Here is a 13,702-nt window from a genome sequence, read left to right as displayed (position 1 = left end):
ATTTAAAATGTCTTTTAAATATTCTTGAAAATAAAACATTAAACATACACTAAGAACAGTTAAAATATGTTTTTATATTGGAGCTGAGAAGTTTCTGGCCAACTTCTAATTTGTTTTTGCTTCACCCCTTAGAGCTGGAAAAACAAATATAATAAAATTCAGATATTGTTTTGGATGCTTGTGTGGTGGCAATCTAATCCTGTTTACAGTGTGTTTATACAAAACTTTGTCCTTTATTTCAAGTCACTGAAATTTGCAGAAAAATTAAGCAGAAAGGTAAAACAAGCAAACAAAAAACTGCACACATCCTTATCACAGTCTTTGCTTTTGCGAAAATGTGTAAAAGGATGCATATGGTCAACAATACACAGGTAGACTGAGTAGGCCAAGTAGACTCAGGAGGGTCCCAAATTTTGCACAAAAGTAACCTCTCACATTATACCAGCAGCAGCTTAAATTGTTGAAACAAGTATGTATGCATAGAGGATGGAGCCATGCATATATGTTATTTATGCCAAATGCTGAATCTGTAATTTGAATATTGAAGCAGAAATGAATACTCAGCCTCAGTTTATGGTTTTTACCTGACAGGAATGACACCGGGTATGGTCATCTGTACATTCAGAGATCCTCTTCTGCTTACCTTGGTCATAATGAGTGGTTATTTGAGTTACTAGTCTCAACCATTGTATTAAGGCTGATGATAGAAGGTGATTTGAACAACAACCCCAGGTGTATGTGGCTCAAATTCACCAGATACACAACAGGCATGGGGCTGATTACCAACAATGATGAGAGAGCGCCAATTGACAAATAACATAGTAGTGGATTCCTGAAGGTCCAAGAGAACAGACCCACCCCCCAAATATAAATCAGTGGTCAGGATGTGGAGATTAAATTTGTCTCTGTCCACCTCTCAGAGTACCTGACCTGGACCACTCACATCTTTACTGTCACTGGCAAGGCTCAACAATGTGTATACATCCCGAGGAAGGTTGGGCTACCTCAGAACCTAATTTCTGCCAGGATCCAGCTACATGCAATCAGTGGCATCTTTAAGACCTGGCACCAACAACAACACTTAAAGTGACTTAAATTTCCTACTTGTTAATGTTACCGTTAAGTGGCAGTCAAAAACATCTTAAGGGGTCTTTATGATAAGATTGAAACATTTATCACCTGGAACTTAGATGTTTCATCAAAAAATGTTACGAGTGTAGGTAATAATTCTGTGTCATACCAGAGTCATAGAGGAGAAACTAGGGAAATAACCATGACTTTATTCTGTTCAGGTGAAATTCACAATGAATTTGTAAAGAATACACAGACACAATAGAAACATCTTTATTGATCACAAACTAAATAAAAAAAACAACAACAACATGATTATTATTCTTTTCCAGTAGAGTGATCAACAAAAACAATATGTTTAAGAAAAGGTGATATTTAATTAACATAACTCACTACTTCACAATGTGACTTACGTGACTATTATCATAACCTCAAGGGTGTATAAGTCATATAATGTGTGTTTAAAACATTTTTCAAGTGTATCCCAAAAGAAAAATGATTATAAAACTTTAAAGAAAAAACACATTTTTACAGTTCACAGCTAAAAAAACCCCCCAAAAGAACAATGCCATCACATAAATCTTCCCTGATGGTGTAAATTAGTGTAAACAGCTTACTCACTTCTACCAAAATGTTACACTTTTGTTCTGTCTTTTGCTAGAGTCCTTAAAAAGAGTCAGAACAATAGGAAATATTCTTATCCAGCAACGGAAAAAAAATGTAAATGACCCGGAAGAAGTCACTGCACGTGTCTGCCTGCTCAATTTAGAAGCTCTGTTTAAACAAACAGAGGGAAAAACAGTAGCTTATATGTATTTTTGGCATTTCATTTTATAGGGAAGGCAACACTGGAGTCCATTACTACAACCCTCAGTGTTTTCCAACTTCATGCTAAACTGCTGTCCTGAGGAAAACTTGCCAAAATTGTCTTTACTGATCAGAACTGCAAGAAAGAGTACACCTGGGGGCAGTATAGAGTCAGCCCCCCTTTAGCCTGAATCTGGTCCCCTCTGTAGACTGTCAGTATCACAAAACTGAAAGGACTGCACTTAATTGCCTTATTAGATTATCTTACATTAAAGGATTCTGGACAGATTTCACATGAAAACAGCTCAAATTTGGCAGAACCTTACTGATGCATTACAGTTCAATGGCATCATGAACAACAGACAAATCAATGCCTCGTACACAAATACTGAAAATCATAACCTTCACGAAGGATTACTTCTTTCAGCAGTTTCTGTAATATCCAAAGGTGATAAAGTGTTAATAATAACAACAACAAAGAATACCCACACAGTGCCCCAGGTAGAGCAGTGAGTTCAGAAATGAGCAGTTTTGTCTTTTAGTCTTTACATGTGGCATCTTCAGGGACCTGACATCCCTCTGAAAGTTGCTTCGATTTGCTCCAGTGTCTTGCCCTTGGTTTCTGGGACGAAGACCATGGTGAAGATGACATTCAGGATGCACATAGAAGCAAATAGCCAGAAAGTTCCTGCACTGGTTAGAAGATTCTGCAAGGCAAATAGGTATCGGGGGGGGGGGGGAGCAAGAGAGAGCGAGCGAGAGAGAGAGAGAGGGGGGAAAGGCCACAGAGAACTATGTCAAAAACACTCAAAATATCCCGACTGCAGCGCAAATTCAATTCAAATTTTCATCCCTGCATCAAAATATGTTTTCACAGCTTCACAAATTGTCACTCATATGGATTTAACTGTTATTTTTCCATCCTCAGTATGTTGGAGAGGCTTCTCCAGGTAGCAGAGGTGGCCTTCAGCAATGAGACAGACAGCTACACAATCCAACATCCAAAGCCAATTTAGAATGACCAATTAATGTAACATGCAGTTTTTTGACCTCCAGGAGGAAGTTATACAAAGATATCGCTGTACAGTAATCTAGATGTTGGTGTAGAGTAAACTTTGTTTTTTAAATTCACAAATACAGATGGTTAAAAAAAACAAACAAAACTATAATCCTGTACAAAAAAATGAAACCCATTATCCTTTGAGCTGAGAATATCCAATCTAAAAGTGACAGCGCTTTGAGACAATACAGCGAACCTAAGCAGGCTATGGAGTGACTACTGACTACTTAAGCTGCTGTTATGGTTGGCATGTTGGTCACTGCTCAGTCTAAATGTGACATCAGACCCATAACTATTCATAAGGGTGCTTGTGGCACACTGGACGTGGTGAAGTCTTCTCGTAAACAACATGTTTTGCAACTCAGCGGAAAAAAAATTATACTAGAACAAGTCCAAAGAGGAAACAAAATAATTATGGTGGTTTGAAAGTTTTCTCCACAAAATCTCATCTTTTTTTGCTCCAGCTGTTACAGCTTTTCGCCTTTGTACCCTGGTTATCTCAATGTGCCTGTACTGACCCATCACTGAAACAGCAATAGACATTAAGCTTTTCAAACACTCATTTTTCCAGCCTGACTAAGTCAGGAGTCATGCAGCATTTGTGAGAGCAACAATGGTGAGCATAAATGGCCAGTTAAGTCTGTTATGACTGATGGCAAATTAGGGCCGTTACAACAACTATGTGTATACTGGACTAAATGCTTCCCTTAATATGCTCGTTAAGTAGGAATGCACTTCTCTGCAGCTCGTCTGGTGTTGGCAGGGAAGCTTTCTGGGAATAAACTATGTTTGATGGGGGCGAGTCATCAACATTTTGCCATAAGTCAGTGATGATGTGTTTCCAATGTGTTCTGCTATCTCATCACAACCATAATAACAAACAATAATGATTACTGTGTGACATCATTTTGACTTTCTGGTGAGTTACGTTATGCTAACTGTTCCAACAGGATCTTATTCCACATCCATTGAACCATTTGTGGTAAACATGCGGCCTATGTGCCAGAACCAGCCCAGCAAAGGGCTCTACTTTGTCCCTCGGATGGTGCTGCAAAGTGCAAAATTTGCAGTGAAGTCTTTTTATGGCATCTTAAGTAAACATGCTGTATGCTCATGTGTTCACTAAAAAAAGGATCCCAGATGTAAGATAAAATTTCACTTCTGTTTAATTAAATTTCACTTCTGTTTACAATCCTGGTTGAAATGTGGTTTTATGGATCTTTAACAGATTTGGTATTCTGTTCAACACTCACCATCATATCCTGGAAATTTTTGGTGACGACGAATGCTATGCTCCAGTTGGTGAGGACGCAGACAGCGCTGGCAACCCCCCTCACTTTCACTGGGAAGATCTCTGACATGACGAGCCACGGGATCGGACCCCAGCCGAGAGCAAAACCTGAACAGGACAGCAACAGTTATTAAAGTGGCATGGTCTGTTGGGGGAATACACCCACAAGTTTAACAAAAAAAAATCCCCATCAGCAGCACTAATTTGTTTGGGTTTTGGAGTATTAAATGTAGGGCTGTTCGATATAACGATATAACGTCTAATGTTTCATTTTACGCTATCGCTTGTTTCGTGGTGTCGCAAAATAAACTGTTTACGGAAATAGTTTTTCATCGTTTTGATGGTCACTCCAGGATTTCTTAAAGTTCTCTCTTTCTCTTATATATAAAATAACCACACTACTGACGGACAAGCGACTGTTTGTTTGCGTTGTCGTTAGCAACAACGACGGTAAAACCATCGTGTGGCTCCGCCTTCCGCTTGTTTATTTTCCACGTAAACCTTTCACAAAAAAAAGCTGAAGATCCTGTTGAGATTTTTCAAAATAAACTGAATCAGGTGAAATTGTATGTGGAGTGTTTACGGATGAGAAACTAAAAAGAGCCCATGGGTGCTTAAAAACATAAACCTTAGGACAGGCTTTTACCCTCAGCATGCCGTGTAATAAATACTCACAAAATTGTGAAAATTGCGGCCGTTTCAACTTATTTAACACTCGACTCCAGGTACAGCACTCCCAGCTGAAAACACTTCACGCAAGTTGCCCGAGATTCACAGAATTTACAGAAAATGTAAAACTTTTGTGATAAATATCGTCGTTTGGGACGATAAATATAGGATATATTAGGATATAGGATATGAGATTTTGGTCATATCGCACAGCCCTAATTAAATGTTTTGCAGATGACTGACAAATTTATCTTTGAATTTGTGATGGAATAGCCAAAGCCATTAAATATCCAAAGTTATTTGTATTAAGTATAAGGTAAGGAAAAGGTGTGAGGACTAAATCATTTTTGCATCTTGAAGTGGAGCTGATTGACCCATTTTTATATGCTGGAAAACTGACCTGTGATGAACACCGCTATGCTGGCCAGAGCCATCCAGGCCAGGTCACCATGGGGTTCTGGAAGTAAGGACATCAGGTAGAAGTAAACTCCAAATGCTGTGGTGCTGATGGCCATGGCAACACCTGTGTTATGAAATTACAATCAAGGAGGTGTCACAGAGAGATCTCAGGAATTATGGTTAATAATTACATTTAAAGATTCTGGCTACCTGAGATAATGAGAAGGACTTTCCTTCCAGCTTTGTCCATGATAAGCGCTGCTACTCCAGTAAAGACGACCTGAATGAGACCCACGATCACTGACGCCAGGTCACTTTGCTGCAGAATAACGAGAAAGACAGGTCTATAATGAATTTATGTTTTCACTGAAAACTTGTAAATTGATAATTTTGCTGTTGAATTCAATTTTCACCTCCAAGGGGAGAGCTTTCTATTAGTGTGTTCACTGAAATGTTTCGCATTTTGTTACACTAACTTGTGACTTTTGTTTTTAGCCCTACTCCTATTTCCCAAAAAAGCCTTTTTGGGAAAAGTGCAACGCGACAAATCCATTTTTGATAAAAAGGTGCCAGCACTGTCCTGTGAAGTCTTGCTCTTCTGCTCCTTCATCTGCTTTGTTTAGTGAGTGATAGAAAGAGCAGTAGCGCCTGTGAATGAGCTACCTTAAAATGTGCCTGTTCAAATATATTCTCAGCATAGAACATGATGGCGTTGATCCCGCTCATCTGCTGGAAGATCATCAGCATGATGCCAATCACCAGAGGCTTGTAGACACCAGGATCCTTCAGGTCAGACAGCTGGAATTTAGAGCCCTAGGAGGAAAACAGAATAACGTTGTCAATCATCAAGCCAAACTGCCAACATTTTCCCACAGTGGTTGAATTACAATTGAGGAGGGCAAAGGCACTGTGGCCAGAAATTCTTGTCTTATATCACCTGCTCATCACATGCTTCCTCAATGCGGGCGCACTCCCATTCGACAGGAGCGTCTGGTCCACGTAAGAAGCGCAGTGACTCCACAGCCTCCCTTCGCTTGCCCTGTGACAGCAGGAAGCGGGGCGTTTCAGGCATGAAGGACATAAAGACCATCAGCAGCGTCGGTGGGATAGAGCAGCAGATCGCCAACCAACGCCAGTCCATAAAGAGACCTGCAGGACAGGTTCACACACACTCAGGATGAGCCATTTCTACAGCTATTCCTCATCTTTTGTTTAAAGAGATGTGGAAAAGAAGTTTTAGAAGCCATTCATTTTAATTTTACAATAACAGGAACAAGGATATTTATTATATTTCAAAATCGGCATCTAAAGTGTTATATGTGCTCAGAGAAGGTTGTTAATTTTGGCCAAACAGGTAATCAGTAAATCACTGAATGAGTTAAAAAATGTCTAACAGAGACATTTCCCCCTTTACCAAAAAACAAAACAAAACAAAACAAAAAAAAAGCCTCAATAGAAATAAGCAACATTTCTTGTACATATGAAAGACAATTTGATTCATATGGCCTTTTAACAAATTCCATGATGTGATCCATCGCATCAAACCATGCAGCTGTTTTGAAACAACTTTGTCTTAACAGTGAGAACCATTTGAACTGACACTTTTAGTTTTTACTGAAGCCTCAAGGTTAGCATTTATACTGCCCCCATATCTAAGTGTTTAACACCAAACATTACAAGTGAGGGGCGGATTTAAGTGAGAAAGGCAATGCATGCTCACTGGGCAGCAACGTGTCAATATTAAGGTGAGCCTGTCCTAATGTGTACTCTTATGATCCTTCTGTATGCTAATGAGACAATAATTTATTCAATGAACATCATGTTATATTGAGGAAGACTTGAGGAGGCTAGTGACTGATACAATAAACTAATTAGGAACCTGTTTACTGAGGTTATAAATCAAATGAGCAATAAGCTATCTTTGCAACTGAGTAGTGAGCCCCTGCTGGCCATTAAAAGCATTAAAGGTTTAGCTTTATTTTTCAAACCTGGAGACTAGACCAGAGGTGGGCAACTCCAGGCCTCGAGGGCCGGTGTCCTGCAGGTTTTAGATGTGTCCTTGATCCAACACAGCTGATTCAAATGGCTAAATTACCTCCTCAACATGTCTTATAATTCTCCAGAGGCCTGGTAATGAACTAATCATTTGATGTGTGTGTGTTGACCCAGGGCGATATCTAAAACCTGCAGGACACTGGCCCTCGAGGCCTGGAGTTGCCCACCCCTGCTATAGACCAATGTAAAATGTCGCAGTTCCAACACGTGCTTTTTACTTCAGGTTTTTCCTGCATTCTTATACAATTGCCTTATTCCTTAGCATTTTCCTGTTTCTCAAACTTTATTCATAAGTTCTATTTGTCAAATGTTACCCAAGTTACCAGATTGTCTATGATACACAGTTAACATAATACTGTGTGTGTGTGTATACACACGTTTAGACGTCTTTGTAAGGACAGAAAATTGGGATGCTACTATACCTGTGGGGACCAACAGTCACTTATGGGGACAAAATGACCGTCCCCACCAGTCTGAAGGCATTTTTGAGGCTCATAATGTGGTTTTAGGGTCAGGGTTACAGTTAGGTTGTGGTTAGGTTTAGACTGAGGGTTAGGGTTAGGTATTCATTTTTCATGGTTAGGGTTATGGTAAGCAGCTAGGAAAAGCATTATGTCAATGACATGTCTCAATGTCTTCACACTTGAAAACAAGTGTGTGCGTGTGAGTGTGTGTGCCTCTCTTTCGATGTTTTCAGTACTTTAGTGAATACAGTTCTCGATTAAGCCAGTCTGCCAAGAATGAGAACAGAGCACCTTTTGCACAGGAACCATTTGTTCAGAGCGTTGAATAAAAAGAGGTTTGGGCTTGTCTTTTTTTGATTAGTTATAAAACTCAAGTGCACACTCTAAATTGATACGCAGAAAACTGAGTTTCAGGTTTTTTTTATTTATTTGAGTAATTTTAGCTTTGGGGGGCACACAGAGGGATTATGGTCACGTCAAAATTCAGTCACAAGGCTCACACAGAGAAACAGGTTCTAAACCAGTTTACTGATCAACTGATTCATAAATAAATTATTCTATTTTTAACCTCATGATGTTATTCCGCAAGTTATCACTGCAAACTCTGATAGACCTTTGATACAATTCAAAAACCATATCTACCCACAACCAAACAGCTGTTTGACTGCAGTGTGACACAGTTGATGTGTTTGCACAGCAACTAACCTCCAGAGCACCACGAGACAAATCCACCTCTCAAAACATACCAGCTTTTATTAGGAAATCATGCACAGCACACAGCTAACAAGATTAGCCAGAAGCAGCCATTTTCACACAGGTCAAGCAGTGAGGCTGTTGTCTAAGAGGCAGCAGAGGAATCGGATCATATATGACGATGATCATGGGAATGCCACATTTGTTACATCATCTTTCAATGATTTGTAGGTTGTAAAACGTTGTTGTTATCTGACACTTTTTCTTGTATCTGACACTGCAGTTCTTGTAGCCATGTAGACTTTGCAAAGGGAGTTTTAAAGATGCCATAAAAACTTTAAACATCAGTTTCATACCTCCAAGATAAGCTCCCATGATGCCTATCACCACCATGAGCTGCACACAGGAGCCTAAAGTCCCACGGACCTTTTCATGTGCCATCTCAGAAATATACACCTGTTTGAGGGGAGACAAGGGAGAACATCAAAAATTCAAACCTTTAGTATACAGAACTGTTCTCTTAATGGTTTATAAAGCAAACACATATAATTTTGTTTATATAAAGTTAAGAGCACATTTATGATTCACATTTGAGAAGCCAAAGCCAACAAATGTTTGGCGTTTGAATGGACTGATCCACACTAACAATCATTTATGTTATTGAAGCAAAGGTGGTCTTATTCTGTTCATTTCTAGCTCCATATTTTTATTCTACAATGGCTTTGCATGATTCACTGTTCAAAACAATCCTTATTTATCTCACTGAGTGTAGGTGCCGCCCATCAGGTCATTCGGTGTCTGGCTTTCACACCATTTAAGGCCATGTGTCAGATTATACTCTCTAATTTTTAATCAGTGTTCAAGTGATACTGTGCAGCTACTTCTTAATCCCACAAAATGAAAGCATACCTTGTTTTTTCTGCCTGACATTTCAATTTACTGTCTAACAACCAAGTTTTTTGGAGATGGATTTTTTTCTTCTGGAATCAAACTGTCTAATCTTCACATCAACAGATGCCGGGTCAAATATTAAAGAGGCCTTTAATCTGCTTTTAAATGACATACCGGGACAACCAGCGAGGTGATGCCGCTGGCGAGGCCTGTCAGAATTCTGCCAACGTAAAACATCCACACGTTCTGCGCCGCGATGATGATGGTGAAGCCGGAGACAAATGGCAGCGCGCATAACATCAGACTGACCTTCCTGCCAATCTTCTCCACCATCCAGCCACCAATCAGCCCGCCCAACGCTGCTCCCACCGTCACTATGGACTGAAACACAGAACAGATCGTCAGCAATAAACGTTAATGAATTATTTGAACTTTATGTTGCATTTGATCAATTTTATTATTTTAAAAGAATAATTAAACAGGGTTTAACTATTTCTGTTGAGTTAACATCTGGACTATATTTTCTATTTTGCATTAGTGCCTATTTTGAAAAAGGCCAAAGCTCCGGCGCTTGCAGTATATAGACCAACTTTACACCAGTATGCCATGTAACACATGACCATATGTTTAAGTGAAATACTTTCAACGTATTTTAAAACAGACAGCTTGGCTTTAAAGGGTGCATATACTCTTTATACCCAACATTAAAAGGGCAAAAATTACACAGATCCTCTCATTACAGTGGACGGGACTTGAAATGAGTGCATCAGTGGGAAACCTCAGGTTAAGTGTTTTGGAGACAAAGTTCAAGAGGCAACGCTACGATAATTTGGGCATTTGCAGAGGAGGGATAGTAGATAAACTGAGCAAATGATGTTGAGGATTAGGCTCCCAGGCAGGAGAAAAATAAGGAAGATTCATGAACATAGTAAAGGAGAACATGCAGACGGTTGATGTGACAGAAGAGGATGTGATAGGGTGAGATGGAGGCAGATGAACTACTGTGGCAACCCATAAAGGAAGCAGTGAAAAGAAGAAGAAGATTACAGTATACTGGAGGCAAACCTTAGGTACTGCCATTCATGAAGATGTTACCTTTAACACGTATACACACAAAGCTGACTGCAGGTTGGGGAAACCTGCAGTCAGCTGAGACTGAAGGAGTGATGAAAAGATTCTCCCATTGAAATTGCTACGTCCAGATGAAAAGAATCAACCTTTTGGGGTCTCTATGGCTAGTTTCCCCATTTATCAGCTACTATACAGGAGGTGACTTCTTTTATAGCTACTCAACGGTGTGATTGTCCTAAGGCTTAGCGTTAGAGTTGTGACTGTTATGGATGCCAGCTTCTATTATTTTAAACAATTAGACTAAACAATGCAGCCTCTCGTCCAAGTGTGGTCACTTCTGGCTCAAACCCCCCCCCCAAAAAAACAAAACAAAACACAAACATGGAGGCGGCCAAAATGTTACCACTGGGTTACCAAGAAGGGAACCTACAAACCACTAGGCACATGGCTTCAGTGTTGTGGCTGATCAGTATATTAAGTTGTTCCTTCAGTGACTCTTCCACCGTTTTATGTCATAAACTGTTATGACCATGATTATTGAAGCTCTTAAAATGTGCTAAAATGATTAATTTTAAACATACAGTGAACACATTTTAATTTCATCCGGCTCTTTCTTGTGTGTCTTTTTTACAGGATGTGTTGGATGAAATGAGATGTCACACAAATCTGCTGTTAAAATTGCCTGGCTGTCATCATACCCCAAACCAGGAAGCCTGGTTATCGTCCAGTCTCAGCCGAGAGTCCTCAATCTTGGTGAGTTCGGGGATGGCGGGAGAGCTGTATCCCAGCACGAACCCGAAGCTCATGGGACCCAGAACAGAGGCAAGTGTCGCAAGGTACAACTTTCGATTCTTCACTTTGCTGTGGAGAGAAAGAGGAACACAGATGAGTGTAGGAGGTAAAGGTCAGGTCTCACATATGATAGAAAGAAGCTCAGCCTCATTAATATGCTTCAGGGACAAAAGAGAGAATAATTTCTGCTTCTTCTTTTAAGCCTATAATATCATGGCATGGGTGACATGCATCATTTCTAACGGCTGTTCAGTCAGGAACACTGTAATCAAGAGAATACTGATTTGTATTTAAACTGGGAGAGCACCAGCAACAATAGGAATCCAGTACAGAATAGAGCAAGTATTACAAAAACTAGCAGATATGACTGTGATTAACTCGGACTAAGAATGAAAAAGCAGAGCTAGGATCACGGTGCTGCACAGTACTTTGCAGCTTTAGACTGAATGCAGGAAGAATAAAGCAGCTTTAATAGGACATGAGATTGTCTGTAAGCTCCAGTGAGTTTAAAGGGAGCATTGGTGTACTAAATGATAATTGTTTCAGGGTTTGTAACATTATTTTGCAGATTTACATTAATATATAAAAAATGTAATTACATTAATGTTATTAAAACTTAAGAATATAAAAATAAAAGCTTTTTTGCCCCCACTTTACAGCTACAACACCAGTATGTGGTGTACCACATGACCATATGTTCAAGTCACCCTTGGACTGTTGGAAACGAAAGCTGGTTTTGCAATCATCACTATAATTCAAACTAAAGGTGTTGAGGTCAGGCCAGTCAAGTTCTTCCACACCAAACTTGCTCATCCATGTCTTCATGGACCTTTCTTTGAGCCATGGTGGGCAGTACTGTTGGGACAGGAAGGGGCCCTCCTACAACTGTTACTGCAGTGTAGATCAGTATAAGCTTTCTGAAGCAGGAAACTCTGCATCAAATCACATGCTAAAATCTAGTTCTCAGAATGCTGATGTACTCGCTTTACTTCATTGTAGTGACGTTTTTCCAAAAGATATTCAGTCACTCTCTCTGCTGATGATGTATGCGAGTCTAAAATCCCTATATTTGTTCATAGCAACATGGTTTACATCATTTTCATCCTCATCAAACTTCTCCGTGCAGGACAGAAATGTGTCACTGTAGGATAAAGGCGATCACTCAGAAGAATATTGTATTGTATTGAAAAACCCATCCATGACAGCATACCACATCCCCCCAATGCAGAGGTGAAGGGCTCAGTGTTTTCCTTTAATTTGTCACTCATCTGTGTAATTCTTCTAGTAGCCATTGACTTTGGTCTAGGTCAACATAAAACAGTTGTTATCAAGCAAACTCCAGATTCTCCTCTGTGGCCCTTTCAGGTTCCAAATAAGCAAGCAAAAAGAAGCTAAGCAAAGATCAACTGCTTGTTCAGTATGCCATAATCTTTAAATTTAGTACACACACACACACACACACACACACACACACACACACACACACACACACACACACCAATAAATTATGCTACACCGTTAAAACTAAACAAAGCAATAATATCCGTAATTAAACTGGTTTCCCTAAAACAGCAAGGGGAGAGTAAAAACTACAAGTCGGAGACATAATCTGCATGGTCTAGATAACTCTGTATATTTAGATGATACGTAAACCCTCTGAAATGATCTGCTGTGGTAGAGCTACACTGACCTCAGATAAGCATCTTGTTCAGACATGAGTCCTGTTGGATCTCCACCCTCGGCATCCAGCAGCCTTCTCCTCTCATCTTGGATGTCCATACCGACAGCAGTAGTAGCAATCTTTCCTGGTTTTTACCTCTGTTCACCTTTGACAATGATCACATGTCAGAAAGTAATTTAAAAATCCCCGAACAAAAGCTAGAAAAGCAGTCGAAGAAAGCGAAAAACCACCAGGACGGAATCAGAAAAAAGAAGAAGTTAGACCATCTGAGATATCCGTGAAGAAAATATCGGACAATTCAGCTGGAAAAAACAATGTGACCATTACCGAGAACATTTGCTTCTCACCGGCGGTTAACTTGCTTTGTCAACATTGAAGTCAGCTGATCGTCCTGTGTTCCTCTTATTTCCTGTTTCCCTGCGTGTAAGTAGTTTCACAGTAAAACTCCTAGTATGAGGTCTATCGCCCAAAACAGACTGCAGTCTCCTATCTTTATTAAAGCAAAGATAGAGTAACAGACACCTTTACTCTAAAAATTAAACTCACTTTAATTTTTAACGTTTTACGAAGACGGGCAGATATTCTGGTTAATCGCGGTCATTCCTTCAGAATTAGTTAAAGCTCATTCCTTTAAGTTAGCAGATACGTAGCGTTACACAGTTCATTAATTTTTGCATGTGTTTTAATTTTACTTTATAGCTACAGCTTATTAAAAGACGTTAATGTTATTTATTTTGCATTTTAACATGGCGAAAAAA

General features: G+C 39.6%; 1 protein-coding gene across 2 annotated transcripts; it reads right to left on the bottom strand.

Annotated features, from left to right (window-relative positions):
• Window positions 1-1,330: 1,330 nt before the first annotated feature.
• Window positions 1,331-13,680, bottom strand: slc2a8 (solute carrier family 2 member 8). 2 transcript variants are annotated; one of them, XM_082554719.1, is made up of 11 exons: window positions 13,272-13,680; window positions 12,954-13,089; window positions 11,170-11,332; window positions 9,575-9,781; window positions 8,866-8,965; window positions 6,235-6,446; window positions 5,961-6,110; window positions 5,508-5,616; window positions 5,299-5,421; window positions 4,192-4,337; window positions 1,331-2,585 (listed from the first exon to the last, which is right to left on the bottom strand). In XM_082554719.1, exons 2-11 carry the CDS (start codon window positions 13,040-13,042, stop codon window positions 2,439-2,441), a joined length of 1,446 nt encoding a protein of 481 aa, XP_082410845.1. In that variant the 5' UTR covers window positions 13,043-13,089; window positions 13,272-13,680; the 3' UTR covers window positions 1,331-2,438. The 2 variants fall into 2 exon arrangements, with proteins under 2 accessions (XP_082410845.1, XP_082410846.1); XM_082554720.1 differs by having other exon boundaries at window positions 13,292-13,680.
• Between the last annotated feature and the right edge of the window lie 22 nt (window positions 13,681-13,702).

Source organism: Aulonocara stuartgranti, assembly GCF_965226115.1.
Source record: "Aulonocara stuartgranti genome assembly, chromosome: 12".
Lineage (NCBI taxonomy): Eukaryota > Metazoa > Chordata > Actinopteri > Cichliformes > Cichlidae > Aulonocara > Aulonocara stuartgranti.
The sequence above is the reverse complement of the archived record's forward strand: the minus strand, read 5'-3'. Positions and strand labels throughout refer to the sequence as shown.

Bases quoted from the DNA above. Each gene is read 5' to 3' on its own strand.
- slc2a8 (XM_082554719.1), bottom strand. From the start codon at position 13,042: ATGGACATCCAAGATGAGAGGAGAAGGCTGCTGGATGCCGAGGGTGGA. The intron at 9,782-11,169 runs GTATGATGACAG...TCTGTGTTTCAG, and splicing joins ACCAGGCTTCCTGGTTTGGG to TCCATAGTGACGGTGGGAGC. The intron at 6,111-6,234 runs GTGATATAAGAC...TTTTCCTCCTAG, and splicing joins AGGAAGCATGTGATGAGCAG to GGCTCTAAATTCCAGCTGTC.